This window comes from Podarcis gaigeae, assembly GCF_964106915.1.
Source record: "Podarcis gaigeae genome assembly, chromosome: 12".
In the NCBI taxonomy this organism is placed as follows: domain Eukaryota; kingdom Metazoa; phylum Chordata; class Lepidosauria; order Squamata; family Lacertidae; genus Podarcis; species Podarcis gaigeae.
In genome coordinates, this window is record NC_139688.1 from 31,476,664 (window position 1) to 31,504,604 (window position 27,941).

At 42.3% G+C, this 27,941-nt stretch overlaps 1 protein-coding gene and 1 long non-coding RNA gene across 9 annotated transcripts in view; one reads left to right on the forward strand and one right to left on the reverse strand.

The window, feature by feature from the left end:
• LOC310828206 (uncharacterized protein C7orf78) overlaps positions 1-27,941 on the forward strand; it is a 46,068-nt gene that overhangs the window by 9,246 nt on the left and 8,881 nt on the right. The window contains exons 1-4 of one of the 8 annotated variants that reach the window (XM_083705380.1): positions 13,863-13,958; positions 14,820-14,901; positions 22,534-22,597; positions 24,011-24,472. In XM_083705380.1, coding sequence (XP_083561506.1) covers positions 24,032-24,472 — 441 coding nt within the window. In that variant the 5' untranslated portion in view covers positions 13,863-13,958; positions 14,820-14,901; positions 22,534-22,597; positions 24,011-24,031. Of the gene's footprint in view, positions 1-13,862; positions 14,032-14,819; positions 14,902-22,533; positions 22,598-24,010; positions 24,473-27,941 lie in introns of those variants that run through there. The other 7 variants (XM_083705383.1, XM_083705381.1, XM_083705382.1 and 4 more) reach the window with 7 other exon arrangements.
• LOC310828263 lies at positions 10,918-13,750 on the reverse strand. Its single transcript, XR_014556795.1, has 3 exons — positions 13,561-13,750; positions 12,352-12,400; positions 10,918-11,989 (listed from the first exon to the last, which is right to left on the reverse strand). It is a non-coding gene; the product is annotated as an uncharacterized lncRNA (long non-coding RNA).

Sequence of the window (27,941 nt, forward strand, 5' to 3'; positions counted from 1 at the left end):
TCGGTTGGCTCTTGGGCTATTCCAGCACAGCTCTTACGTTCTGATGTAGGTTCCCCATGTGATGCAAAATCCTGGAAATCAGAGAGCCCACAAGAGTGAAAAGAGGCTCATTGCCTTAAGCAAGGAACTGTTGCCCGCCATGGGATAACTCACTTGGTAGAGCATGGTAGAGCATGAGACTCGTAATTTCAGGGTTCTGGGTTCGAGCCCCTCATTGGGCAAAAGATTCCTGCATTGCAGGGGGTGGAGTAGATGACCCTCGTGGACTCCTCCAGCTTTACAGTTCTACGAGCTTGTGGGAGATGAATGGAGGGGGCAGAGTTAATGCACTTGTCCCTGTATCCTCCTGCTCATGTGTTAGTTTACACAGTAGCCAGAACACCTTAAGAGGGTTCTTGTGTATCCTTTTGTTTATCCTTCTAAGCTTGAAATCCTAAAACCCTTAACAGGGAGTAAGTCTTACTGAACTCAGAGGGACTTAATTCTTAAACACACAGGATTCTTCTGTAAATCTCCTTGGTTTACACATTGCATTGGTATTGAACTCTGCAGATGTATGCTGGTTTTGCAAGAGATTGCTTAAGATCACACATCGTTATATGATTTTTGACAATACTCCAATGTCCCACATCAAATTTTTACTCGGCTTCAATCTTATTGACTTTTCTTTCCCTTTCTATCCTCTCTATCCTTATTTCCCACTCCAAATCGTTCCTTTTCTCCCTGCCTTTCTTTATCACTTTGATCATTTGCATCTGCATTGGGTGCTCAACAAAACTGTTCTGAATCCCACTTTGCCGAGTAGTAGGTGTGTATTTTTATTTTAAACCAAAGTTAGCAAAAGGTACTCCTTTAAAACAGAGGGCCAGACTTTGTTTAAAACTTGGAACCGCTCTTTCTAAGAAATCTGACATGTTGATTACAGGACCAGGCATCAGTGTGCAACATTAATCACTAGAAAACAACATCGGGCCAACTTCCAAAGGTATAATCTGAACAGCAGGCTCCAGGGGAGCTGATTCATGCATATTAGTCTCCTGGACAACTTACGGTAATTATTCTGTCAATCCTGTCCTTGTTACCTTTTTTCGGCCAGGGTAATTTTCCCTTCACAGTCAACTGACCCTCACGCTTTGTCTAAGGAGCTGTGCAAGCGACAGGCAATAAGCTGTCCAGTTTCTTGGCCATTTTGTAGATACTTGGTTATCATCATTGTAACATTTAAACATACTCTTGTTTTTTGTTTTGTTTTTTGTTTTGTTTTGTTTCTTTCTTTTTTAATGATTTTGAAAAAATCCAAACACCACTTAACACTCACATTGATAAAAGAAATAGCGAACTGGTAAATCTGTGCTGTGTTAGGGTCATAGATTATGTTACTTTCAGGCTGCAGCAATGTATAATCTCTACTAAAGTTAAAAGGTAAAGGACCCCTGGATGGTTAAGTCCAGTCAAGGCGACTTTGGGGAGCTGCACTCATCTCACTTTCAGGCCGAGGGAGCCAACTTTTTAGTAACAACAAAATTTATAATTCTCTGTGTGTAGACATATGTGGACATTCTTAATTAGAGGACAGGAGAGCTTATTAAAGGGAAAAGATGTTGTGAGAAATGGCAAGATTATGGTGGATTGCAGTAAAACAAATCTGCATTAGATTTTCACCACTTGGAAGCATTTCTTAAGGGAGTGATGCACGGCAGGGATTTTTCCTATTGTACAAAACAGCCCATCTCACCATTTTGGTCTTCATCTTTTGTGAGTTGTCAGGCACTAAAACTACACTGCTGGTCTTTGCTCTGTAAGAAGCTTACATTTTGTAGCCTAACAATTGTTGCTATGATCACCCTGAAGGATTTCCCTGCTGTTAATCTAACTCTGCAACGCCACCATTGGTGTAAATTTGAGCCAAGGTTTATCTCAATGGTAGTTCTGAGAGAACTTCCATAAAAGTCTCACTATAAACTTCAAAGCCTATTAAAAAAACAACTTTCTGAGATGGCCAAAAGCAGTTGAGGCCAGTTTTGTTGTTTAGTCGTTTAGTCGTGTCCGACTCTTCGTGACCCCATGGACCAGAGCATGCCAGGCACTCCTGTCTTCCACTGCCTCCTGCAGTGAGGCCAGTTAGTAAATGTTAAAAGAAGGTGGAGGTGTTTTAGGATCTTTTTAAAAGACTTTATAATTTAGACTTCAAGTCTCACCTCACTTACCTAAGAGTAAGCCCCACTGAATTCAATAGGGCTTATTTCTGAGTAGGCATCCTCTCTGAGAATGGACCTTTCAGCCACTAATTCCTTGAAACTGAATTTTGCCATCGCTATTCCCTTTAACAGGAAAAGGGAATAGCGATGGCAAAATTCATGAATGGTTTTCTGATTTTATAGTTAGTTTTAATTGATTTTATCATTATTGTACCTTTTGTAACCTCACTGTATATCAGAACACACAATTTACCTCTGTGGCAGCTTTTTCACTACCCTTGAAGAGTGTTCTTAAGTCCTAGCAGGAGTTATGCAGAAGGTGTAAAGTGTGCAGCATTTTTTTAAAAAAAGAGCATGTGGCTTCTTGTAGAGGATGCTATTTAGAACAACGATAATGATGGCCTTCAGAGTATAATGAAACTACTGTGTCTTTAGACCAAGACAAAGGCTGAATTTTGCTTCAGGGCTTTTCTTTCTTTGGTCATCTTGTTCTGCTACAGAGAGAGGTTCGCTGAGTGGCAGCTTCTGATCCCAGAGGTAATGAAAAGCAAGTAAAGGGCTTTGCAGATGGTGATCTGGTCATATGAAGTCAACAATAAGAAGCTAAGGAGAATCTAATTGCATCCGTGAAACTTTTCCTGTACTGAATGAAGAGTGCTCATCCTGCTTTGCCATTTTGATTCAGTTTGGCCTGGGCAAGAGACATTCATCCCACCTCTCTATAATTATCACAATTTTTAAATAAATTGAATCTGAATTAAATGCACCTCTCACCTACTCAGAGGAACTAACTTCTCATTTGCAAGTCAGTCCCTGCCCTGTGGGTCACCCTTCCTCCCATCCTTACCTCCCTTAAACCTTTCCCAAGTTACTTCTGCTGCCCATCATTCTCATAGGCTGCATGCAGACTTAAGGAGGGCCCAGGGCAAGTGCTGCAGACCCTCCAAGTGTCCCTGTTTTCCAGGAACAGATTTACAGAAGCCGGTCTGGTTTCTGATTTGATCCCAGAATGTCCTACTTTTCCTTGGAGGTTCCTATTGTCATTGGAGAAATGTTGGAGGGTGTGGAGTTATGTGACGCCCGAGGCAAGGAGATAAGTAACACTGTAATCTTTAGAAGACATCTGAAGGCAGCCCTGTATAGGGAAGATTTTTAAATGTTTAGTGTATTGTTATGTTTTTATATATGTTTGAAGGCTCCCATAGTGGCTAGGGCAACCCAGTCAAGATGGGTAGAGTATAAATAATAAGATGATGATGGAATAAGACATCCCTATTTTCATCTGAGAAATGTTGAAGGGTATGCAAGTGTTATCTGTGAGCACTGCCAGAGCTCCAGCAGATGGCCAAGGATGCCAGATGTTAATGCAGGCCCTGTTCTACCTTAGTATCGCAAGATTGTCATGAGAGCACTGGGACTAAAATTGTCAACCAAAAGCTTTACTTTTCTGGTTTATCAGCACAACAGTTATTTACACTGGGCTTCAGTAAAGCAAATAATTTAATTAGACTTCCCTATGACTTCGCTATGATATTGAGTGACAGAATAATCTGGCCACTATTAGGAAATTTTGACCATGGTATGATTATTTCCCACCTAGCCATTTTGACACTTTGGCACCCTATTTGCAAAATTTAAAAATTCCAAAATACAGGCGCGCTTTCACTTTCTCAAGATTGAGTATACTGCCTTCGGCTGTTCTTGAGGGTCGATTTCAAAAAATTCCACTGGGAAAACGGTTGCTGTATTTTTCCGTCTATAGGACGCCCCCATGTATAAGACCCCCCCCCAAATACACGGAAAAATATGGTATGTCCCTGTGGAGATGGCAGTATTGGATGAGTGGCTCATGTGCTTCTGGCTTGCACTCTTGATGAAGATTTGAGGAGTGAGGTTATTACCCCTCTATTAATTGTCTACGCCAGGTCGCTCAACCATTGCTACTGTGTCCTTTGTTTCAGCGGATCAAGATGATCAGGTGGCAGCAAAAACTGCAAGGTTTTGAGTGGGAGCAAATAGAATAAGATCTATTATTTGATTATTGACGTAAACCTCCAAAATGTATTTTCCACAGTTAAGTTTTTACCTCTATCTTCAGTACATTTTATTTTATTGTATTGCTATGGCTAGTGGCTGTTGCAAATAAAGATTCTTCTGATTCTGATTCTAACAGAAAACAAACAAACAAACAAACACCCCCCAAGATCTGACACCACTGCAGTAAAGTCACAAAAGAACATAAGAAGAGCTGCATCAGGTCAAAGGCCCATCCAGACCAGCACCCTGTACTCACAGTGTCTAACCAGATGCCCCAATGGGAAGCACCCAAGCCGCACACACACCCTAGCAATACCTATAGCTCGTATTCCGAAGCATCCTTTTCCCAGCTCTATTTCATGTGATGCAGCTGCAGCCATAACTTTGAATAAGCCTCAGATCTTTTAATTTCCTTGTTTATCTTTTTTTTTTAAAGGAAACATTAGCAAAGCTATAACCCTCTGTTTTGTATCCAAGGCATCCATTAATAAAAGTGTTACTCGGAATCCTAAGGAAGGTGTGTGTTTCTGAAACGTAAAAGCTCCATGTGTTTTATCTTAAGAAACAGCCATAACAGAGCTAGTTATTTAAAAGTGACGCACCCATTTTTAACAAAAAGCTTTATCAGATTTCCCACCAATCCATTAAGAACTCTCTTGGTTCTTCCGCAAGCAGCCCAACGTTGACTCTATGACTCAGAGTCTCAGAACCCGTATAGTGCGACTTCTAACAGATGCAGTTAAAGTCACAATTTTCTCCCAACTATTTGCTGCTGATGGGGTGAGCTCCCATTGCTCGGTCCCTACTCCTGCCAACCTAGCAGTTTGAAAGCACGTCAGAGTGCAAGTAGATAAAAAGGTACCACTCCGACAGGAAGGTAAATGGCATTTCCGTGCACTGTTCTGGTTCATCAGTAGGGCTTAGTCATGCTGGCCACATGACCCGGAAGCTGTACGCCGGCTCCCTCGGCCAATAAAGTGAGATGAGCGCCGCAACCCCAGAGTCGTCTGTGACTGGACCTAATGGTCAGGGGTCCCTTTACCGTTACCTTTATAGGACAAGCCAATGAAAGTTAACCATAGGCAACCATAGGCACTTGTCGCCTCTCTGCTATATATTTTTAAAACACCCTGTTTTTAACTGTAGCCTTGCTTAATGCCTCTCCCAGTTTTAGTCATCATAGCAAGTCACTCTGGCAGTGCCTGAGCAAACTTGACACAGCTAGGTAAATTTATGTCATGCATGTCTAATTCTTAGCAGCTTGAAAACAAATCATGTCTTTAAAAACCTTCGTGTTTAAGGATGGGAACAGCAGGCAGCATCTTGGAAAACCTGAAACCTCCATGAAGCAGCTTCTAAAAGCACTTTTTATAAATGCATGGTTAAAAAAAGTTTGAAAAGTTGAATCCTGCATTTCGTTTTTACTTGTACCAGAGTGATTCTATAGTAAAGTAGCTTATGCAAATATATAGATTCCAAGCCTGGATATTTTAATGCCTCCTTATTTGCACCACAGCCAACTTATCTAAGGTTATATGCCCATTAGCAGTTTAAAACTGTGCCCCCCTTCTCCCACAGGGTTCCAAGTTGCATTTGCATGTTTCTATACCAGGCATAGGCAACCGTGGCCCTCCGGATGTTTTTGGGACTACAATTCTCATCATCCCTGACCACTGGTCCTGTTAGCTAGGGATGATGGGAGTTGTAGTCCCAAAACATCTGGAGGGCCAAGTTTGCCTATGCCTGTTCTATACACACAAGAGAAGGGGTAGGGGTGTCTTCTCCTAATGTGCATTACCTGATGTCCTCTCACACACCAAACTCATATTCAGTGAGACTCATCTGCACAAGCACAACGGCTACCTCAAATGCACATACCACAGCTTAACTGTGAAGTGAATGTGGCAAATAGGATGGGAGCTGGTTTGAGGGGAAGTGCATCACGTAGCTCCAGGCTAGATATGGATTGTGACTCATGTTGTTGGGACACAGCTTCAAAGGCCAGGCGTGAGAGCACACTGGAACCAGAGTAAACATTAATGTGTACACAGCCCAAGTGGATCACACCAGAGGTTATTTAGTCTGTAATTCAAATTAATACATCATGCAAGGAATACTGGAACAGTTCCCCACATTTTTGTGACAACAAATAGAACTGCAAAATGGGAAGTTTCCATGTGCACTCATGTTGACGGTACTTAATTTAGAGTGGGGAAAGGATGTTGGGGCTCAAATCAGTCTGGAAAGGTCATCTTCCAGTCTAGAATCGAGACCCTTATTTGGGTGGAGACAGAAATTCACTCTGGACTTGCTCAGAGGCCCTTTTAAATTCTGTTCTTACTGCTTGTGTTCCAGAGTTGGAAACTTGGCACTGGAAACGGATGCCATGACTGAGCCTTGGCACAAATCGAGTCATGTGTAGTGAGTAGCAGAAGTTGGCATGGCATGAAACTAAACTGTGGGCAGGGTACAGCTATGATTGCTGTTTCGGCATGAAGGTCGCTCCCATGCAGATCCTGAAAGTCCCACAAACCTCATGTTCAGCAGGGCGGTCTCGGTTCCAGTCATTGCTACTCTCTCTTTGTAAAACTTCATTAAAAGCTTCTACATAAAATGCCAACTAGGCTCCATATATATATGGAGTTGATTTTGACATGTTTGAAACCCAGGCTTACCTATAAAAATGACCTTTTAAAAATGAACTAAAACAGAGACCAATAGTTTAGGAGCTCTTGCAACGGCAAACTATTTTAGATGTCCAAACACCCTCTTCAAATACAATGGATGGGTGGAAAAGGCCATAGGTGCAGTGGGTCAGTTTGGCTGGCTGTTGACTGGAAGTTTGGTGGTTTGTGCACAACTAGGGATGGCTGTGGGCGATTCTATCCCTGCCCCCCTTTTCCCCTTCCCCGTCTTCTTCTTCTTTTGACAAAGTAATAACCATAAATAAATAAGAATAAAAATGTGCACCCACCACTGAGACCATTCCATTGTAACTATCCAACCTTGCAAAATTTCAACACCTCTTGCGATGGTTTGACCCCTTTCCGTTTTAGCAGTACAAATTCTACAAACACCTCCTTTATCAACTCAAAATCATTTCTCCTGTGCAGTCCTGGTCTTACCTCAGTGACACATGTCAATTTATCAGTAATAGATACATCCCACTCCTCTTTATACCATTATTCCATATTATATTCTGCTTGCCCCTTCCTTGATTCTATTATAAATTGGATGGTCAAGCTGAAATCTGCGTAGACTATCAATAGCCACTAGCCACAATAGCTCTGCTCTGCCTCCATGGTTGGAGACAGTAATTTTTCTGAATACCAGTTGCTGGAAACCACAGGAGGCGAGAGGGCTCTTGTGCTCATGTCCTGCTTGCAGATTTTCCACTGGGGCACTTGGTTGGCCACTGTGGGACAGGATGTAGGGCTGAATGGGACACTGGTCTGATGCAGCTGGTTCTTGTTATGTTCTTAAGGTTTGCTAAAATCCTATTGAACTCAGCAGGGCTTACTAAACACATAGGGTTGTACTGTTAGATCTACGTACGTATTTTGATGGAGGTGTGAAATTTCTCTACCAGGACCGTAAGACTTGATATCCACAGGCAAAACAGGTTTGCCATGCATTAAGCTAGGGGATGTGACTTGATTGAAACTTGCAAGGAAGACCAGCTGACTATAATCAAAATACCACGGATGGAAATTTCTATGCAAATCTGAATCTTTAGCATTGCGGGTGTTGGAGCAGAGTTTGACATATTTTCCAATCCTAAATGGGTTTCCGAGATACAATACCTCTCTCTCTCTTTTTGTGTGGCTTCCCCCTCCCCATTTACATTTTGGTTAAATTACACTTCCTTCCACTCTGCCTCCTATAGCGATGGGATTTCAGAGGCTTCACTTTTCAATCATAATTCGCAGGATTCTTTTAACACGATGTGAGCACAACGCCGTCTTTGTTCATAGCTAGGAGCTTTTCGAAATATCGTTACTGAGATAAGATCTCTGATTCACAGAAGGCCGGACAAAGCACTTTTTAATGCCATTTGGTTAAGAAAGTAAAATGTCTTGCAGACAGGTTAAGTATTTAAAATGATAATAAACACTTAGTGAGGGGAAGATTTGCTGTTCAAAGCCACAAATTTGAGCTTGAGTGATTCACTAATTGCTTAGGACCTGGGCTGGACAGCTGTGATAGAGAAGAAACTGTATCATCATATAGGTAGTTGATGGATGGATGATCTGCAGAGAGTTAATGGATTATTTGACCCCCCTGTAATTTAGCGGGTAATCTGAGCATCAGCTCTATATAACTCATTATTATTATTATTTAAAATGTGTTTATTGAGTTTTCAAAAACAACAACATGCAGACAAGACGAACAATGAATAAAGAACAACAAGTGTGTGGAGCACATTGTTGCAGTTAGAATGAAATAAACAGAAGGTTCAGCACACTTTTGCAGACATAATAAAATAGATTCTGCAAAGGGAATCAATTTTAGGCATGTGCTGTTGGGGGGCCTATGCAGCACATTATTTTTATTTGTGAGGCATATAAACAGAGATCACGCAACCTCAAAATGGTCTTATTTCTTAACCCCTCTTATCAACCTCCTGTGATGGGTTAAATTCTCAGACAAAGCAGCGGTCCCACACCCTCTCAAATCATCCATCCCTAGAGAGATCCAGTGCAGACTTCCAACTTGTGGGGATTTCTAGTCTGGCTGCAGCCAGCAGCAGAGCTAGCAGCTCCTTGTGAACAAGAGTGGGATTTAAATCACTTTCAATTATATCTTGTAGTTTGCTTGTTTTGTGTTATATATTTACTTTTAGCTAAATGACCACAAAACTAGGAAGAGGACAGGAAGAAAAAACAGGACTGTGGCTGTTTTTGGGTCTCAGTGCACCAACACAGGTAGTTGTAGTGCGGCCACAGTCTTGCCTCCTGGACAAGGAGGAGAATGGTCTGAGGAAAGGCATAGAGAACCTTATTTGGCTGCATGGCCTGAGGTTCCTCACCTATAGGTTCACCCATAGGTTTAGCGAAGTGCAAGTTAGGGAAACACTTGTCCTACCAACCTTACTGTATGCTTGTGAAATATTGACCAATTATAAACACCATCTCCAACTCCTCAAAAGATTCCATCAACAGTGTCTCCAAAATTTTTTTACACATCACTTGGGAAGACAGGTGAACTAATATCAGTGTACTGGAAGAAGCAAAGATCACCAGAGTGGAAGCAATGATTCTTCAACATCAACTTCGTTGGACTGGTCATGTTGTGCGGATGATTGTCTTCCAAAGTAACTACCTGTACTGTATTTCGAACTTAAAAACGGAAAGTGTAATGCTGGTTTACAAAAGAGGTTTAAAGGCTCTCTCAAGACAAATCTTTAAAAATGTAGTATAAACACCGACAACTGGGAAACACTGGCCTGCAAGTGCTCCAATTGAAGAACATCCTTTACCGGGGGGCCACCAGGTGGCGCATTGGAAGATGGCCGACAATAACATCTCTCCAACCCACACAAGGTAATAAAGAGGCTGCTATGGGAAGTATGCAGTCTTCCTACCCCCCCCCCCAAGGAGATGGGGGGGCAGCCTTGCCAGCAACGTCCATAATGCACCCCCGGATTTGAAAGAAGGGGGTGCAGGACATTTGGCCTCAGCCCTTGATGGGTTCGGCGCTCCTGACGCTGTCTCCAATCAGCGCCCTGGTTCGCTTCAGCTCGAAAATATAATTGGAAATATATAGTTGGAATGAAGCTGAAGCACTTACATCAAGCAAAGTCCGAGAGATAAGGCTGCTGATTAATGCATCTCTGTATTTGGAGCGACGGGAGGAGACAAATAAATCAAGCGATGTCCACCATTACGAGACTGGTATGTGCGGAGCGAAAAAAGAGGGGGGTGGAGGAAAAAACTTTTATTTTCTTTGCCTCGTGTGAGTATTTATAAACCTTCACCCCAGAGAGACGAATCGTCGCCTTTTACTAATCGCAAGCAAGAATTTAAGAGCTGTGTGGAGTGAATTATTGATTGAAGAGAGGACTGGTAAATATGGAGTGCGGAGGAAAAATTCTATGACGCAGTTTGTAATGGCGTCTTGCTAAGACAGGCTTGTCGAAGAAAGACAAGGGGAGGAGGACCCGGGTCATTGGAATGTAAATGATGGATTGAATGTGATAACTTGGCAGAGCCCCTTTGTGATATACGTGGCAAACTTGGGAAAATTAATAGGACAGACCGAGGATAAATCTCCGAAGAAGGGGAGGAATGGCGGCTGTCCTTATGAGATATGACTTTTGGAGTGTGCAAAACCCACGCAGATGTTGTTTGTTCCTAACCTGCTTGTGAAGACTATCAGAGATTGCAAAGAAAGGAATACATGATAACAACAAGAAGATGAAGAAGTAATAAAGAGACTATCTGGACAGATCTGGATAGAACCGTTTGATAAAAGCAGTAACAGAAGTGATGTTTTGATTCTCGTTCGGAGCTTGATGTAAGGGTACCCCCAACAAAATTTAAAAATCTGGCTGTTTAATTTGGAAGTAATATGATTTGGAAATAATGTGATTGGATTGGCCTGTTAATAAAAATTATGTTTTAAAAAAGAAGAACATCCTTTACCAAAGGTGTCATGGGCTTTGAAGACACTCGAACTCAGGACAAAAAGGAGAAACGCACTAAGAGGAAGGCATGCTTGGCAAACCCTCAGCACGATCAATTTCCGCCTGGAAACCTATGTCCCCACTGTGGAAGGACGTGTGGGTCCAGAATTGGCCTCCACAGTCACTTGCGGGCTCACTGTTAAAACCATCTTACTTGGCTATGAGTGATCGCCAAAGAAGAAGAAGGGAAACACTAACTCAGAGAAAGAGAGATGGGGGGAGGGGAGAGAGAGAGAAGGAGCCCAGTTATTAGTAGAAAATTCATGTTTTTTTTGTTTTTAAAAAGAAGCCTGGAAGCACTTTTAGGTCAGTTTTTAAGTGTCTTTGTATGACTAGAACATTTGCTAGCCCCTTAGTGAGGTAGCATCTGCATATTAAGGAAACTAATGAATGTATGGTGTGGTAAAATAGCACATAGATTTTCTTTTAAAAGCATCAATCAGTCAATCAATCAATCAATCAATCAATCAATCAAGGTGGGGAAATTCCTGATCTTTTAAAACGGTCATTCTGTTCTCAATTTCCTGTTTCTCAGTGTTGAAGGCTATTAACAAAATAATAATAATATGTGTCAGCACCAGGTAGTAGTTCATAAAAGCTGAACTTTGATTCCGTTTCCTGTTCATGGAAATGTTAAGCTTTTAAGATTTGTCAATTGTCCCTTTGTGTTTATTAAGAGGACACCATTGCATTCTGAATTCTGAGATCCAAAGGAAATACCTCTGTTCAAATCCAAACATTGGGAAACGATAAATTGCCACTAATAAAAAGTACCCCTTTCTTTGCTGAGATAAGCTATGGAATCGGAGTGTTGTCTTTTCCATCACTAGCAAAGTGGTCACATACAACTTATGCACCACCAGCCTCACAGCTGATTGTTGAATCGTCTCTGCACAGCATCCACAGAGCCGGCAAATCTTGCACAAGGGAGCAATTCACTGACTCTGCTAATGGATCTACATCAATACAAGTGGCCATTGAATCGTACCAAAGGCTTGTAGAATCACAGAGTGATAATCCTTTGATCTGCGCTTCCTTCCATTTCCTCGTTTCACCCATCTGACAGCATCTGTGAAAAAGATATGGCAAATTTCCTGTGTATTCAATCATCTGCTGGTTTACAGCTTGGACAAAAAAACAAAAAGAAAAGAAGAAAGACTCCCACAAGGACATTAAAAGCATAAATAGCAGGAGCTTAGTGAGGCAAGTGTCTCCGTGGATGGAAGAAACCATGAATTGTCTGATATGCTTCCACAGAAATTGCACTGGTCTTCAAAGGCTGTTCTTCCTTGGAGCTCCTAAACAGAATGTCAGTCTCTCGATTGTCCCCAAGTCCCCATCCATGTGTAAAAGGGCTGGTTTATTAGATTGGGGATGGGGCACCTGTGGCCCTCCAAATGTTGCAGAGCTACAATTTCCATCCTCTCTTACCCTTGGCCTTGCTGGCTGGGGATGATGGGCGCTGGACTTCAAAGTGCATCTGTGCTAGAATGTTGCATGAGAAAAGTTAAACTCAACAACGTACATTGGAAGCTGCCAAGTCAGACCCAGATTGTCTGCATTGTCTGGCAGTGACTCTCCAAGGTTTCAGACAGACCACATTCCCAGAGTACCTACCCATATCTGTGTAGCAACTGCAGGGCTGGACTCTCGTTTAAGCTCTTGCACAAGAGTGCTAGCAAGCTATTTCCCTTCCGCCCACAGTTCTCTGGCTCTGTTTTTGTGAAATTCCAACCTGGTCTCAAGCCAAATAAACAATGAAGAGAGAGGAAACCGATATTTGGGAATACTGTATGTTCCAAAACCCTATATATGCTTTTTCTTATATGTGTCTGTGGAGTTGATCTGAGCCAGGGTTTAACTAGACTCAGCTCCAGAGGCCGATTTCAAATGCTAGGGCTCTGCACTTAAAGCAGAAAAGAAGACAGACTCTGGGGATGTGCAGAATGTTTTTCTTAAGTCCTGACTGGGCTGCTTCCCCTGCATGTGAAGACAGGCTCTGGTGGATCGAGCAAACAAGACCAAGAATAGGTCCAATGATCAAGAAGGCAGTTTCTGCATGTGCTGTAGAGGGAAACAAGGGTGCCTGCCAAGTTGAATAAAATATTGGGGGGACCCAGGTAAGCCCCGCCCCACATAATTGATCACAACACATGGTGCATGCACACCATTTGAATGGCAATACCCATCAACTTTGGGAGCTCCCAGACCCCTCAAATATTTAAGGGGGGGTGAAGCCCCAAGGAACTGGCTCCTATGGGGGGAAGTGAGAAGCAGATGGGGCTTGTCAACCTGGAAAGGGAGCTCATCTAAGAGAAGGGAAATTCTGATCCTGAACCTCTTCTGCCTTGCAGGATATCTTTGGGAGAAGAAAAGAGTAGGGAGTAGACCCTACACAAATTTGGAGTGGAGTCCCTAAGACTGTTGGATGGTGTCTTGTACACCTCCTTCCTGCAACTCCTGCAGCCAAGCTGGTGCCAAACATATTGCTCTGCTTTCCTTTGGATCACATCGGCAAGGCCAAGAAGGGGGTTTTGTCACCATACAGACAGCCCAGGCTTGCACCCCGGAGAGGTCACTTCGGAGCTGCTTCTTAAGGGTGAATCTTTATAGTGTACTTCAGTCAAGCGTATTAAGCACCTCTTGGTGATCAGTAATATAAAAGGGATGGTTCAGGATTAGAGAATACAGTAGAGAAGGATGTCCAGTTGTCCGTGTTGAGTGGAGATTCAATTGCCAATCTGATTGGCTTCTGTATCCGGAAGGGGGAAAGGTGCAGCAAAATGCTTTGGAGTTGCCTAGAGTAACAAGTGCCTGGAATTTCTGATCTCCTAGCTGTCCTTTGTGAGGTCACGCATGGATCTTCCTTTGGGTTGCTTGTCATGAACCGGCTTTTGTGAGATCACAGGCATGCTTCCGGATGGAAGGAGCCCTACATCATCGAGCAGCGTCGTGATCTGAGCCATTCGCCTGCATGGCTCTGCGTCTCATCCAATGGGAGTTGTTAGGGTGTCTTTTGTTTCTGTACGCAGACAAAAGTAGAATTAATGTATGTGTTCTAAAAGCAACCGAGTCAGAGGGAAAGGGGGATCAGGGAAAGAGTGCAGATAGGTAGGAACTTTAATGATCTCCTTCATTTCCAAGCTTCCTTGATATTTTCTGAATTCCAACATGAGTGACTAATATTCCAAATTAACTTTTGCCCCATAGTGAGGCACTGCCAATAAAGAAATAGTTTGTCCACAACTCTGATTGATAACACAGCCTGTAGGACATTTGAAGTTACTGTAAATAAATGTATAAATCTCAGCAATGGTCACAAAGGGCAGTACAGTGTCCCTTGAATTGCAAGAGTATATAAACTTTAACATACCCGATTAACAAAATGTTCCACTTGGCCTGCTTTCCCCTTCCAGTGGCATAAAGAGAGATTTTGCAGACAATCATTAGGTTTAAATACCTGGTACAGTGATCCCCTTTAAGCCTCTCCCACAGGTTTTGTTAAAAGGCAAGCTAAAGACACAGACAATATTCCTACAGTTTTATTGTTCATGACCTGGTGTGGATTTTTTAGGGTTTTAATGATGATGATGATGATGATGTTGATATGGCATATAGTGACCGGGCTTAATCCTACGTAGGACTCCATCTTGTACCTAATTCTATACCTCTGAAATCAGTGAGGCTGGCAAGATTGGAGCTACCCATTGCCAAAGTAGAAAAACAGAAGAAGGGAACGAACCTGTGGGCCTCCAGACATTGCTGACCCCGTCTCCCATCAACCCCAGACAGCAGGGATGATGGTCAGGGATGTTGGAAAGTATAGTCCAACAGTATCTGGAGGACCACAATTTCTCCATCTCTGCCGTAAACTGATTAGGACATATTGCTGTTTTCAGGTTGACAAACAAGGGATTTGGACCCTCCGTTGCTATAGGGAATCACAATGTGGCACAGGATCTACAGTACAGGTGGGAAGAGGTAGGTCGTTCTATGTTATTAACAGCATGTGCATCCTGTGTCAATATCTTCAGATGCGATGGGTGTGACCCCACGAAGGCAGGGCCTTTTTGGTGGTGACGCCTCAGTTGTGGAATAGGTTCTCCAGGGATCTTGGCTGCCACCTAGCACATGACCTTTTGAGCACAGATTGAAGGCAATTTTATTCTCTCAAGCTTTTAATCAGTGATGTACAATTGACTCCTGCGTTTGCTATTTCACTCATTTTATTGCTTACTTTTATGGTGGATATTGCCGTTTGGCTTCAGCTTTCAATGTCACTTTCTAGCTCAATGTTAATTGTTGATATTAAACCTTCATTCGTAGGAGCCTTGGGCGCCACTTAAATTGCAACATGCGATAAAAAACCCCAAACTTTATAATAAGTAAATCACTAATACATAGTTCTTTAAGCTGGTATTATTTCCATTTAAAGGACCGATAGATTAATCTTGGAGTCTCTGAAAACGGAACATTGTGTGTTGTTTGATTTGCAGTTTCTTTAACAGTATATAGATTAGGACTATGCAGCCTTAAAATAACTTTTGAACTCTGAAACTAAATGTCTCTTAGCTCTGGCCTTGAATCTGAGGTATGAAGGGATTGTTTAGGCTATAACAAGGGGTGTCTCTAAATTTCCCACTAGAGATCCTGCTTTTAGTGTTGGCAGTTCCAGTCCTCTGAAATAGGCACCTACTGCAGAAGTTGATTTTGCTTAAGAAGGCTGTCCCAAAGTGTGAAATATTAGGAAATACTAACTGAACATTTGTATGAATTGGTTTGTTGTTTTTAGAGTTTGTTGAAATGGGTTTGATTGTTTTTAGAAATTGTGTTTTCTGTACAGGCAACCCCTGATTTGTGTGGGGGTTGCATTCTAGGTCATTGTATGTGACGGGGAAGGTGTATAAGCCTGGTCTACCCTACTCCCACCCCCAGTCCCCTCCCCTTTTCTGGCCACTTCCAGGTCACCACGATGTGCGCAGTTGCGCACATATCAAACGCATGTCAATCAGTCATTACCTGCATTTTGTTTTTATCTTGTTTTGCATCACTTTGATGGCCTCAGGCTGCAACATGGTTTATAGACTCCTAAGATCATTATGTCCAGGGTCTGAAATTAAGTACTTGCACCTCTAGTGAGAATCGGGCTCCCCACTATTTAATTAGTTATGGAAAAACAAATTATGTATTGAAGAATGTATTAAGTATGATGTATGGTTTTTGCCAGTGAATATAATAATGTATAATCTATAGATTAAGCTAACATGGAAGGGTTGACCCAAACTTGGTTGCAACCTGAGAATCCAGGCTGTAGGTGTTTTTAGCTGAACATGGCGCAAACATCCTCTTTAATTATCTGTAACAAAATCTCCTAATCCTGTATCCTCAGGAGATGATGAGCAGTCATCAGTTAACTCCATTTAATATACGGCTGTTTGAAATGAGAGGAAGTCTGTGTAGTCAAGCATTTTCAGCACAGTGAAATTGAGTAAAAAAAAAAAAAAGGTAATATAAACCTGTCGGAGAAAATATCAGGAAAAGTAAGTGCTAGGATGATGGGGGCCTACAGGAAACAGATTGAATTATTTACACACATAGAATGATAATGCAGTAAATATATCCGGAAAGCCGTGGCTTATCCTTTATACACGGCAGGTTCCAATTAACCTACAGCCTGTGAACATCCAAATCCATTATATTCAGAGTTTAGGAAAGAGAATGTAATTGATTTAATGGTAACTTAATGGCACATAATTTTATACCATATTAACAACAATTAGATTTTTTCTCCTCCTGTTATGGGATGGCGACTGTGGAGCAGTAGTACCACTGCTTCTGTGTGTTTTAAAAAATTCTGTTAGAACTTTGAGGGCTTTTGGGGGGGTGAGGGAAAGGATTTGTACAACTCAATCCTTCTCCATTCTGAACGTTTAAGACAAGTACCATCTTATATTGGGTTGGATCCTGACAAAAGCTGCGGTCCGACCTAAGCCCACTGAAGTGCCACTGAACCCAGGAGGACTTACTTCCGAGTAGACATGGTTGGGATTGCACTTGTTCTCCACTGAAATCAATGGGACGTAAGTAATGACCAATGCAGGTTCAACTAAGTTAGGATTTAATTACCTATTGACAAATCCAGGTTGCATAATTAAGGTAGATTTAAAGCTCTTACACAACAAACCCACTTCCCCCTCCCATACTCATAGCTGTCAACGTTTCCCTTTTTCAAAGGGAAATTCCCTTATTCCGAATAGGATTCCTCGCAAGAAAAGAGAAAAGTTGACAGCTATGCCCATACTGGATGGGGAGATGCACTTGAAAGTGCGAGGGAACACCTGATGCAATGTTGTCTACCCTCTCCACAAGCAGATCAGCATAAATGATCCATAAATAACAGCCAACGTTGCTGAACAGCAACTTCATGCAAACGAACAAGAATGAACATTCAGTGAGGTTATCTGGCAGTGACTTTAGTCTGTTTCCAATCAGTTATGTACTATTCCCCCCCCCCCCTTCCAGTTGTCATAGTTTTATTTGGCATGTATACTATTGTTCAGCTTCTCACACTGTACAAGTAACAATAACTCCAGTAACTTTCTGGACCTTTTGCTAAAAAGTATGAATCTCTGGTGTCTTTTTTCGTTGGTTTTTTTAAAAAATAATTTTTTATTGATTTTCCAACATAAATTAAGAACAAAACAACACACACACATAAACAAACAAAACATATAAACATGTATAATTTCAAGACCTCTTTTTCATAAACCTTACTTCCCAGACTTTCCCTTACCTCCCCTTTTCTGCATCCCTGTTTTGAAATTTCTTCAACAACCCCTCACACCAATTAATTAATTAATTATTTTCTTTTTTGGCTTCTTCTCATACTTAATCAATTACAGCTGTAATTCTATATTTTCCTTTCCCTTGACATTTTAGCACTCATTAATTTTACAACAGTTCTTAAGATATACTTTAAATTTCTTCCAATCTTCTTCCACCGTCTCTTTTTCTTGGTCACGGATTCTGCCAGTCATCTCCGCCAGTCCCATGTAGTCGATCACCTTCGTCTGCCATTCTTCCAGCGTGGGTAGTTCTTGTGTCTTCCAATACTTTGCTAAAAGAATCCTTGCTGCTGTGGTGGCATACATAAAAAACGTCCTATCCTTCCTTGACACCAATTGGCCGACCATGCCCAGGAGAAATGCCTCTGGTTTCTTATGAAAAGTACATTTAAGTACCTTCTTAATTTCATTATAAATCATTTCCCAGAAGGCCTTAATCCTCGGGCAAGTCCACCAAAGTTGGTAAAAGGTACCTTCAGTCACATTACATTTCCAGCATTTATTATTGGGCAAATGATAAATTTTTGCAAGCTTGACTGGGGTCATGTACCACCTGTAAATCATTTTCATTCTGGTGTCTTTTTTCGTTGCCCCTGCAGCTGTTGTTTTGGAAGACTCATGCCAATAAACCAGTGCAGAACCCATAAGCACATCTAAGATGGCTGCTCACGCTGGTCACATGGCATGATCAGGAGGGCTTTCCATCCTCCAGATGGTTTGGTGCAGAGAATACAGCAGCACTACTAGCCCTTATGGAAACATCCAGACCTTTGAAATTGTAGCAACAGAGATGGTAGCCGGTAGTTACAAATACACTGCACAGGAATGTCTACCAAAACTCAAAACCAGGCATAGGCAAACTCGGCCCTCCAGATGTTTTGGGACTACAACTCCCATCATCCCTGACCACTAGTCCTGTTAGCAAGGGATGATGGGAGTTGTAGTCCCAAAACATCTGGAGGGCCGAGTTTGCCTATGCCTGCTCAAAACTATCAATCTCCCTCTTTATACAAGGAGCGTGTCTGCACCTTGGGTGATGATGTCCGCATACAGCCTCACAAAATCCTTCTTCTAGCTCTATGTTTTCTGGAACGCAGAGCATGTTTAACGGTGGAATCATGTAATCCTAGAATATACAATTGTAGAATTGGAAGGGATCCTGAGGATCATCTAGTCCAGCTCCCTGCAATGCAGGAATAGCCAGCTGTCTCATATGGGGATTGAACCTGCAACCTTAGTGTTTGTGTAATCACTCTGAATAATAACAATAACAATAACAATAACAATAACAATAACAATAACAATAACAATAATACACTCTGGGCAGCTCCCAACAGAATATTAAAAACACGATAAAACATCCAACATTAAAAACTTCCCTAAACAGGGCTGCCTTCAGATGTCTTCTAAAAGTCAGATAGTTATTTATTTCCCTGACATCTGATGGGAGGGCCTTCAACAGGGTGGGTGCCACTACCTAGAAATCTCTCTGCCTGGTTCCATGTAACCTCACTTCTCGCAGTGAGGGGACCACCAGAAGGTGTCTCTGGACCTCAGCTGAACGATGGGGGTGGAGATGGTCCTTCAGGTATACTCCTTCAGATTCCCTTTAGCACTATGATTCTCAGTTTCACAAGTACTTCATCATGGGTGGGTGGGGGGAATCTAAGGACCAGGGATTTAATGTGCCCCCCACTCTGGCCTCCGGCACCTTTCAGTGCTCACTAGAGATCTGCCACCACCCCCGTCACCGGGCCAAACCTCTGACCAACTTTGCTCCAAGCCCTCTATGAATCCTTTTGGCTGGCTGGAATGTGCCCTCAAATTTGATCTGCTTCTAGTTTTTGTGGATGGAGGATGGATCTCTGTGTTTGTGTTTGTAGAATCCTCTGACTTTTGAATGGCAAGAAAGTTGCATCCATTGCCCTGCCCATGCTTGCATCTGGCTGCACCCATCTTTGACTTCTGGCCAGACGCGTCACTGAAGGGATTGCTGCACTCCTACCTTGGCTGCATTCACACCATAAATATAAAGCACTACAGTACCACTTTAAACAATCATAGTGTCATCTAGTCCAACCCCTTGCCATGCAGGAATCTCAGCTAAAGCATCCATGACAGATGGCCATCCAGTCATGGCTTCCCGCAAAGAATCCTGGGAGCTGTAGTTTGTTTGAGGTGCTGAGAGTTGCTAGCAGATCCCTATTCTCTCCTCAGAGCTAACATTCCCACCCAGAGAGGTTTAACAATCAATCCTTCTTCACAGGGAACTCTGTGAGGGAGAAGGAATACTTTGTTCTATCTTTCTTTCGTCTTTCTCCAAACTGGATGCCATTGCCTCTTGCTTTTATTCATTTCACAATATTTCTGCTTTCATTTAGATGTAAATAAATAATGCCTTGGGTTAGAAAAATATCGATTTATTTTGCAGAACTATTTGTGCTTGCTTTTCTAATTTTTTTCATTATTATTATTACTATAGCAAGTAATACCCTGCCATCTAGTGGAGAAAAGAACCACCCAGTTTTACACTTCTGATGATGCCGAATATAGGAATTCCCTTCACCTTTAATACACAGGAATCAATTCTTATGATTAGGAGTTAATATCATGGATAGAAAATCTCAGGCTAATGCTAGTTTGATGCCAGTACTTATTCTCAGCTTAAATCACTGCAACATCGACTATTTAAAATGACAACTTTTATACATTTTAATATTCTGTGCATTTCATTGAAGAAGAAGAAACACAGCAAGAGCAGAAAATGGAACTCTGAGTACAGGCTGATTGTCATAAAGGCTCACTATTATTTGTATATCATCCTTTTGAATTGCAGGTTTGTTATGTGATGTGTTAGTGGATGTGTCCATCTTGTTCCTAGAAATGTTTTTTGTCTTTAGCGTTTCTTTGCTTGCAGCAAATTGGTTCCCCTATATTTCCTTTGCCGCTAGTGCTCCTTGGAGTTTTGCATGTCACTAATGATGGTGATGGTGTACAACCAGTGCTTTTTTCTGGGGGTACAAGATGCATACCCCTAAACATTTTGTGAATCTAAGTTTGGCCTCATTAAGGGGCAGTATTTCAATATGAGTAGGAAGATGAGAGTACCCCTAAACATATTTTATTTTATTTTTTAGAATAAAAGCACTGGATAGAACACTTCTTCCAAAAGCAGCCAAGGGCTGTGCACAACGATAATCAAAACATCTAAGTGCTACCACAGCATGGTACTAGAACTGCTAGATTCAGACTATGTATTCATTTGCATTTGGTATACACACACACACACACACACACACACACACACATACATATATACACACAGAGAGACAGTGGAACCTCGGGTTATGTACCATCCTCCTTATGAGCTCTGCTAACCCGGAAGTAGGTGTTCCGGGTAGCAAACTTTGCCCTGGGATGTGAGTGGGTCACGCGGCAGCAGGAGGCCCCATTAGTGAAAGTGTGCCTCAGGTTAAGAACAGTTTCGGGTTAAGAACGGACCTCCGGAACGATTTAAGTTTGTAAACAGAGGTACCACTGTGTGTGTGTGTGTGTGTGTGTGTGTGTGTGTGTTTGTTTTGAGACTGAAAGAATAAAGAAACTTATGGTTTATTACGAATGGCAAGCAAAGCCATTGTAAGTACAAGCTTATATGTGGCCATCATGGAGTCATAACAAAAGACAGAACACCAACTGACTGAGGGAGGAGGAGAAAGGAAGTAAAGCCTGAGAGAAAACAAATCATCAGCAAGGGAAGAGAAGGTTGCCTTTCTGTTTATTGCCTTCCACTGGTTCAGATAACTTACTGCAAGTGTTGCAACTCCCAACAGTACTGGCCCTTTTCTATCTGCTGTTCCTGGAGACAGGACTAGTTTTCCATATTTTAAAACTGGATCCATTGGCCATAAATTGTGGAGTACTACTCAAGTACAAAGGAACTAACTTGGCAAAAGGTATACCATACCCTCCAAAATTTTCTGATGAAATGGGGACGTCCTATTCCATAATAATAATTTTACTATTTGTACCCTGCCTATCTGACTGGATTGCCCCAGTCACTCTGGGCAGCTTCCTACACATATATTATATAAACATTAAACATTAAATAACTTCCCTATATGGGGCTGCCTTCAGATGTTACGGATAAAGACTCTCCTCCCTAGAAGAGAGGGGAGTGGTTGTGGGCGGGAGCCCGAGCTGGATAACCTCCAACATTTATCCAATGTAAATAGGGATGTCCTAAGGAAAAGCGAGACATTCAGAAACTGGGACGGCTTCTGTAAACCTGGGATTGTCACAGGAAAATAGTGACACTCAGATAGTCTGGTATATGGGAGAGAGCTTGTCCTATAAGAACAGGAATAAAACGACTGTCTTTGTGCCGGTTCTCTCTCAATGGCCTGTTTCATCTTGTTCATTTTCCCTCAGTTTCATTTCCCTCAGTGAACTTTTCTGTTTCCTAGCATTTGAAAAAATAGCCTTGAACTGGTGTAGCTTGTTGCTAGGTTTCAAGCTCATTTTATACAGCCAAGAGAGGCACTCTTTTCAGGGTTGTTTTTCCCCTCTTTTTTGAATTTTGAATGACGTCCTGAGGCAAGAATTGTCCTGTTTCTTAGCAACCCAGATGGGTTGAATACATTTATGCATTCAAACCTCTTTGTATAACAAAAAAGAAAGAAAAAAGAAGAGCACAAACATCTCCCAGAACAAACATTGCTGTTATGAGACTCTCCTCTCTCTCTGTGTGTGCTTGCTTTGCTCTAACCAGGGCTGCAAAGGGAAAAATGTGATCCGGCATGAAACACTTGGGAAAGGACTTGGCTTTAGAGAGGGTGAGTAGAATCTCCTTGCTTCTTCAGCTCTGCCTCCTTTAAAAGGGTTGCAGTTTTACTGTTATTAATAACTAGGGCAACACTTAAAAGAATTGTGATGGTATCAGGGAGAACTGTGTATATAGCCAGGGGAGATTTCAAAAGTTCTCACCGCAATTCCTAAAAAATGCAAGTTTGCACTCCATGCCAGCCTACTCCATGCCAGGTTCAGGGTTCCTGGGCTGATATACAAATCCCAGAACAACTTAGCCCCAGGATAGCTTAATATAAAGCTCAAACACTGTGATCATCTGGAAGAGTACAGTTAATTGTCCCACCTCCCACTCCTCCCCGTAGCAGAGGCCCGCCTGGATGAACTACAGGCTGGACATTTAGTGTTGCTGATCCCATGCTTTGGAACACCTTCCAAGAGAGATTCAGTAAGCATCCTTGCTACTGACTTTCAGGTGTCCCTTGCAGACTTGTTTAGCTGACAGGCCTTTGCAGTTGTCTAGTTTTTATTTTTGCTTAGCCAGTCACCTTAAATATTAACTTTTAACAGTGTTCTAACCATGTACACCGCCTTGATATCTTGGCAGTACAGATATACTTCTATAAAGGCATAAATATCTGGCTGCGAATATATCTGCATATGGGAATACAAGCTAGCTATTGATTGCATTCTACCTTCAGGGAAGGAACTTTTTTTGTTTTGTTTTGCATTCTTGTTGGGTGGGGGGGGAAATGTATGTGGTGATGTTTTGCTGGGTACCATGTGTTGCCACAACCCCAATTTCAATTTGCTCATTGCCTGAGCACAACTTAGTACAGTGATACCTTGGGTTTCATATGCTTCAGGTTACAGACGCTTCAGGTTACAGACTCCACTAACCCAGAAATAGTACCTCGGGTTAAGAACTTGGCTTCAGGATGAGAACAGAAATCGTGCTTCAGCGGCGCGGCGGCAGCAGGAGGCCCCATTAGCTAAAGTGGTGCTTCAGGTTAAGAACAGTTTCCGATTAAGAACAGACCTCCGGAACGAATTAAGTTCTTAACCCAAGGTACCACTGTACTCAGCTACATTCGGAATGAAAAAGCACTTTATATGCATTATAACACTGTGACACCAGATGGCGTTGTGGAATCCCATCTTTCGCAAACACGATTTCCCTTGATGAAGTTTACAACGTGTTTAACTGAAACACTTTATTGATGTGTCTCAGTCCAGACCTAGCCAGTTTTTTTCCGATGGTGACTTCTTCTGTCTGCCCAAAGGAAGCAATGCAGTGGGCTTATTTTCATGGGTTGTTGCTGTTGTTTCTAAACAGCTGTTTTCTGCAGAATTGTATTAAAAATAAATTTGTATGATAAATCAGTAATAATCGAAGTCTTTCTTCTTATTCCTCTTCCTCTTTACCTTTTTACCTTGTTTAGGCATAGAGCGGCGAGTGCAGAATGTTCCCCAATATCCATGCTGGGAACCAATCGAAGTGTACTTTCGATTTGAAGGGGAGATTTGCTACGAACCTGGAGCTAGCCTTACAACGAGATCGAGTCAATGAGTCTCAGCCACTCACAGCCCCTCTGGTAAAGGATAGCTGCCTAAAACAACCTCCCGATTTCAGCTACAGGCTTTATATCACCCGAGGCCTTCTCAGGAAGCCGCGAGGAAAGTCGAAAGAGCTGAAAAAGAAATTGCCCCCAAGCACAGTGCAGGAAGAGTTGCAGAGGATAAGGTCCAATTTATTTTTCTCCATCGTGGAACGCGAACAGGAGCCCAAGATCATCACAAGGTTTCCCCACATGGGTCCCTACGAAGCCCAGATAATGTTCGTGAAGATGGGAAAGTTCAAGAGCAGCAAATACCAAGATCCAAAACCATTTGACTATAGACAGGTAAAGGGAAGGATGAATTGAGATAGAGGCAACTGGAAAAGGGTGGTCTTTGGTGGGGAGGGGGCAATGCGCTGCACCAGGTGTGGGTAGACTACAAGGCTTCTGGAATCTACTTTGTTCTGCCCCAGATGTATTGGGACATTTATGCACAATCTCACTTTCAATACCGTTTACACAGTTTTGGGGTGGACATACCGCTTTGTTTCCAGTCAATGCATGTCCCATGACTTCTTGCTTAAAACATTTAACTTTTCATACTACAAATGTTCCGGGTTTGTTTGATTGCTTTCCTTTTTCATTGTGCTGCAGCGCAAGACTGTCCCTCCAGACAGCAATAGTAACTAACATCAGGGAAGCGTCACAGAGCAAAATGACCTGTGGATGGTCCACAGCATAAATCTACCACAAATGTGTTATTATTGCATCAATGGCATGTTGCAGAATAACCTGCAAACAACAACAACCAGCCAAGACGGACTGTTTGGGGTGGTTTATTTCTTTATTTGCTTTAACTATACGGTCGTACCTTGGTTCGCGAACACCTTGCGAGTTGAACGTTTTGGCTCCCGAACGCCGCAAACCCAGAAGTGAGTGTTCCGGTTGGCGAAGGTTCTTTGGAACCCAAACGTCCGACGCAGCTTCCACTGCTTCCGATTGGTTGCAGGAGCTTCCTACAGCCAATCAGAAGCCGCGCCTTGGTTTCCGAACGTTTGACTTCCGAGGTACTACTGGAGTTCTAAGATCTACAAGTTGGAGCCAAGTCTTTACACAGTCAGACAGATGTACATATAGAATTGAAAAAGGCTAAAGGGTACTTCTGAGAACATGCTTGGCCCAGAAATTTGCTTTTATCACCAGGGTGGGTTTCTCACAGAAATTCAATCCTGGTCCGTCCCCCACAAGTTTTCTTCATTTTAGCAGTGAGAGAGGCACATATTTTCATTTGATGCCTTTCTTAAGGAGCCAGATGTCAGAAACCCTTGCAATCTAACTCAACTCACCTAGAAATCTACCATTAAAACTTAGGTTTTTTTCTGCCTTTACACATAGGGATCGGGGGGGGGGGGTGTGAACCTACGTAATTCACGCTTCCCGAAACAATATGTGAATCAAAACCCAGCCATCCTTTGAAATTTGCATTTCTCCAAATTTTGCAGTGTGCTTCTCTGGCCAAGGAGTATGTACAAAAATGCATGTACTAGAGGAAAGCATGCATATAAAAGCATGAAATAAAAAAAACATACAACGGGAATACTGCTTTGCAAAAATGTCAGTATTGGGCAAAATTGTATGCTACAATGCTGATGAATTTTCATGAGGACTTAAAAAAAAAAACTAATGTGAAGAACCAAAATAAATATTAGGAAAATGAGAGAACCCTAAATTGACAGTTTCACCTAGCCCTACCTACATAACACAGAAGCTACATCATTTCTGCTTGGTGTGTCTATAACAGGCATATGCAAACTCCGGCCCTCCAGATGTTTTGGAACTACAATTCCCATCAGCCCTAGCTAAAAGGACCAGTGGTCAGGGATGATGGGAATTGTAGTCTCAAAACATCTGGAGGGCTGGAGTTTGCCTATGCCTGTTCTATAAAGTACACACACACACACCAAGAAACACACACAAGCAACAGAATTTAGTGTCTCCACAAGATGGCACTATTGCAACAAGTGCTTTGGTCAAATGAATTCAGTGATGTGGCTCACATTTATCTTTTCCTTATAATGTATTTGGGTTATGTGGTTATATTAGCCTTTGAAAAATGTCTTTGAAGCCTCAGGGTTCTTCAGAAACTTTTTAAACATTAAGATCTTCATCTTCAATCAGGGTACTCTGTTGGTGACTGGATTTTTTTCATGAGACTTAAATTATTTTATAGAGGCACATTAATGTCCAATACAGCCATTTCTATTGCATTTCATTGTTTTTCTCCATTCACCCACAACACAAATTAACAGGTTAACCCTCTCCGTGGTATTAAAAAAACCCCCAATATCATTACTTTTATCACACCAAACTTTTAAGGTTGCAGCTAGGACAGGAGGCCTTTCCACCTGGTCCTCAGGACTCTTCCTAGGCCTCATCCCTTCCCAGGCCAAACCCCTCACTGGATCTGCACCCTTCTTGAGTGTTTGGCCTGGAGCAGTGGCGTAGCGTGGGGGTGCAGGGGGGGCTGGCTGCACCGGGCGCAACATCTGGGGGTTAGGGTTAGGGGGTGCAAATCCACGGGTTAGGGGGCACAAATTACTTGCCTTGCCCCGGGTGCTGACAACCCACGCTACGCCACTGGCCTGGAGGATGCAGAGAGGTGTAGGGCAGTTCTGAGCTAGGTGGACCAACAGTCTTCCTCAACAGAAGGCAGCTTCCTATGTCCCTATGAGTGTTTATGAGTGGCTGGAATATGTTCTTCTGCCCTTACTTCAATGGAGGACAGAGAAGGGTGCATGAATGCATGTAGGAAGTAGCCTACCATACAAAGGTAAACTTTAGAATTGTTGTTCTCCTACTTTCCCCTCTCATCTCATGTACCACTAGCATGAGCAGCAGGTTGCTTAAAAGAAAATGTGGCCCCAAGCAGAAATTGGTCCTCAGACCTGACTTAAAAGTGTGGGTTTTTTTCATTGAAAGACGGCCCTGCTTATGCAGTCACATGTGAACCTTATGATGTTAACAAGGGGCAGGTGTTTACTAGTAGAACCGGTTAAGAATGTGTATACGGAGATGATTATCTGAGGTGCTTTGAAAAGCTAAGATTAGCATTTCCATACTAAACTTACTGGATAACTTATTCCTGCCTTAAACCAGGAAGTGACTGTATATTATTAAAGACAGCTGTGTGTCTTCTGTTGACTTTTGAGAGCCTCAGAAGTTTACAAATCAGTTTTATTGATGTTAGCTGAGCTTTAACAACTGAGTATGTGGCAAGAAATGAGCTCTGTCCGGTTCCAGGATCACTTTTTGTTTGTTTATTTCTTTTAGAGAATCTCTACCCTACCTTGCAATCTGCTAAAATAAGTGTCTTCAACCTTTTCAGACCCATGACCCACTTTTAACCCAAACATGCATTTCTTAGTCTTTATATTTGCAGAGGGCTCCTGTTGCCACCCACCTTGAATCAGGCTGCCACCCACTAGTTGAAGACTACAGTGGTACCTTGGTTTACAAACTTAATCTGTTCCGGAAGTCCGTTCTTAAACCAAAGCATTCTTAAACCAAGGCGTGCTTTCCCATAGCAGCGGGGGACTGAGTTTACAAATGGAACACACTCAACAGGAAACAGAACATGTTCTGCTTCCAAGGCAAAGTTCACAAACCAAAACATCTGCTTCTGGATTTGCAGCGTTCTTAATCCAAGTTGTTCATAAACTAAGCTGTTCTTAAAACAAGGTACCACTGTAGTGCCGTAAAAGGACCCCAGTGTTGGCTCGAGACTGAAACACAACAATACCAAAAAAAAAACAAC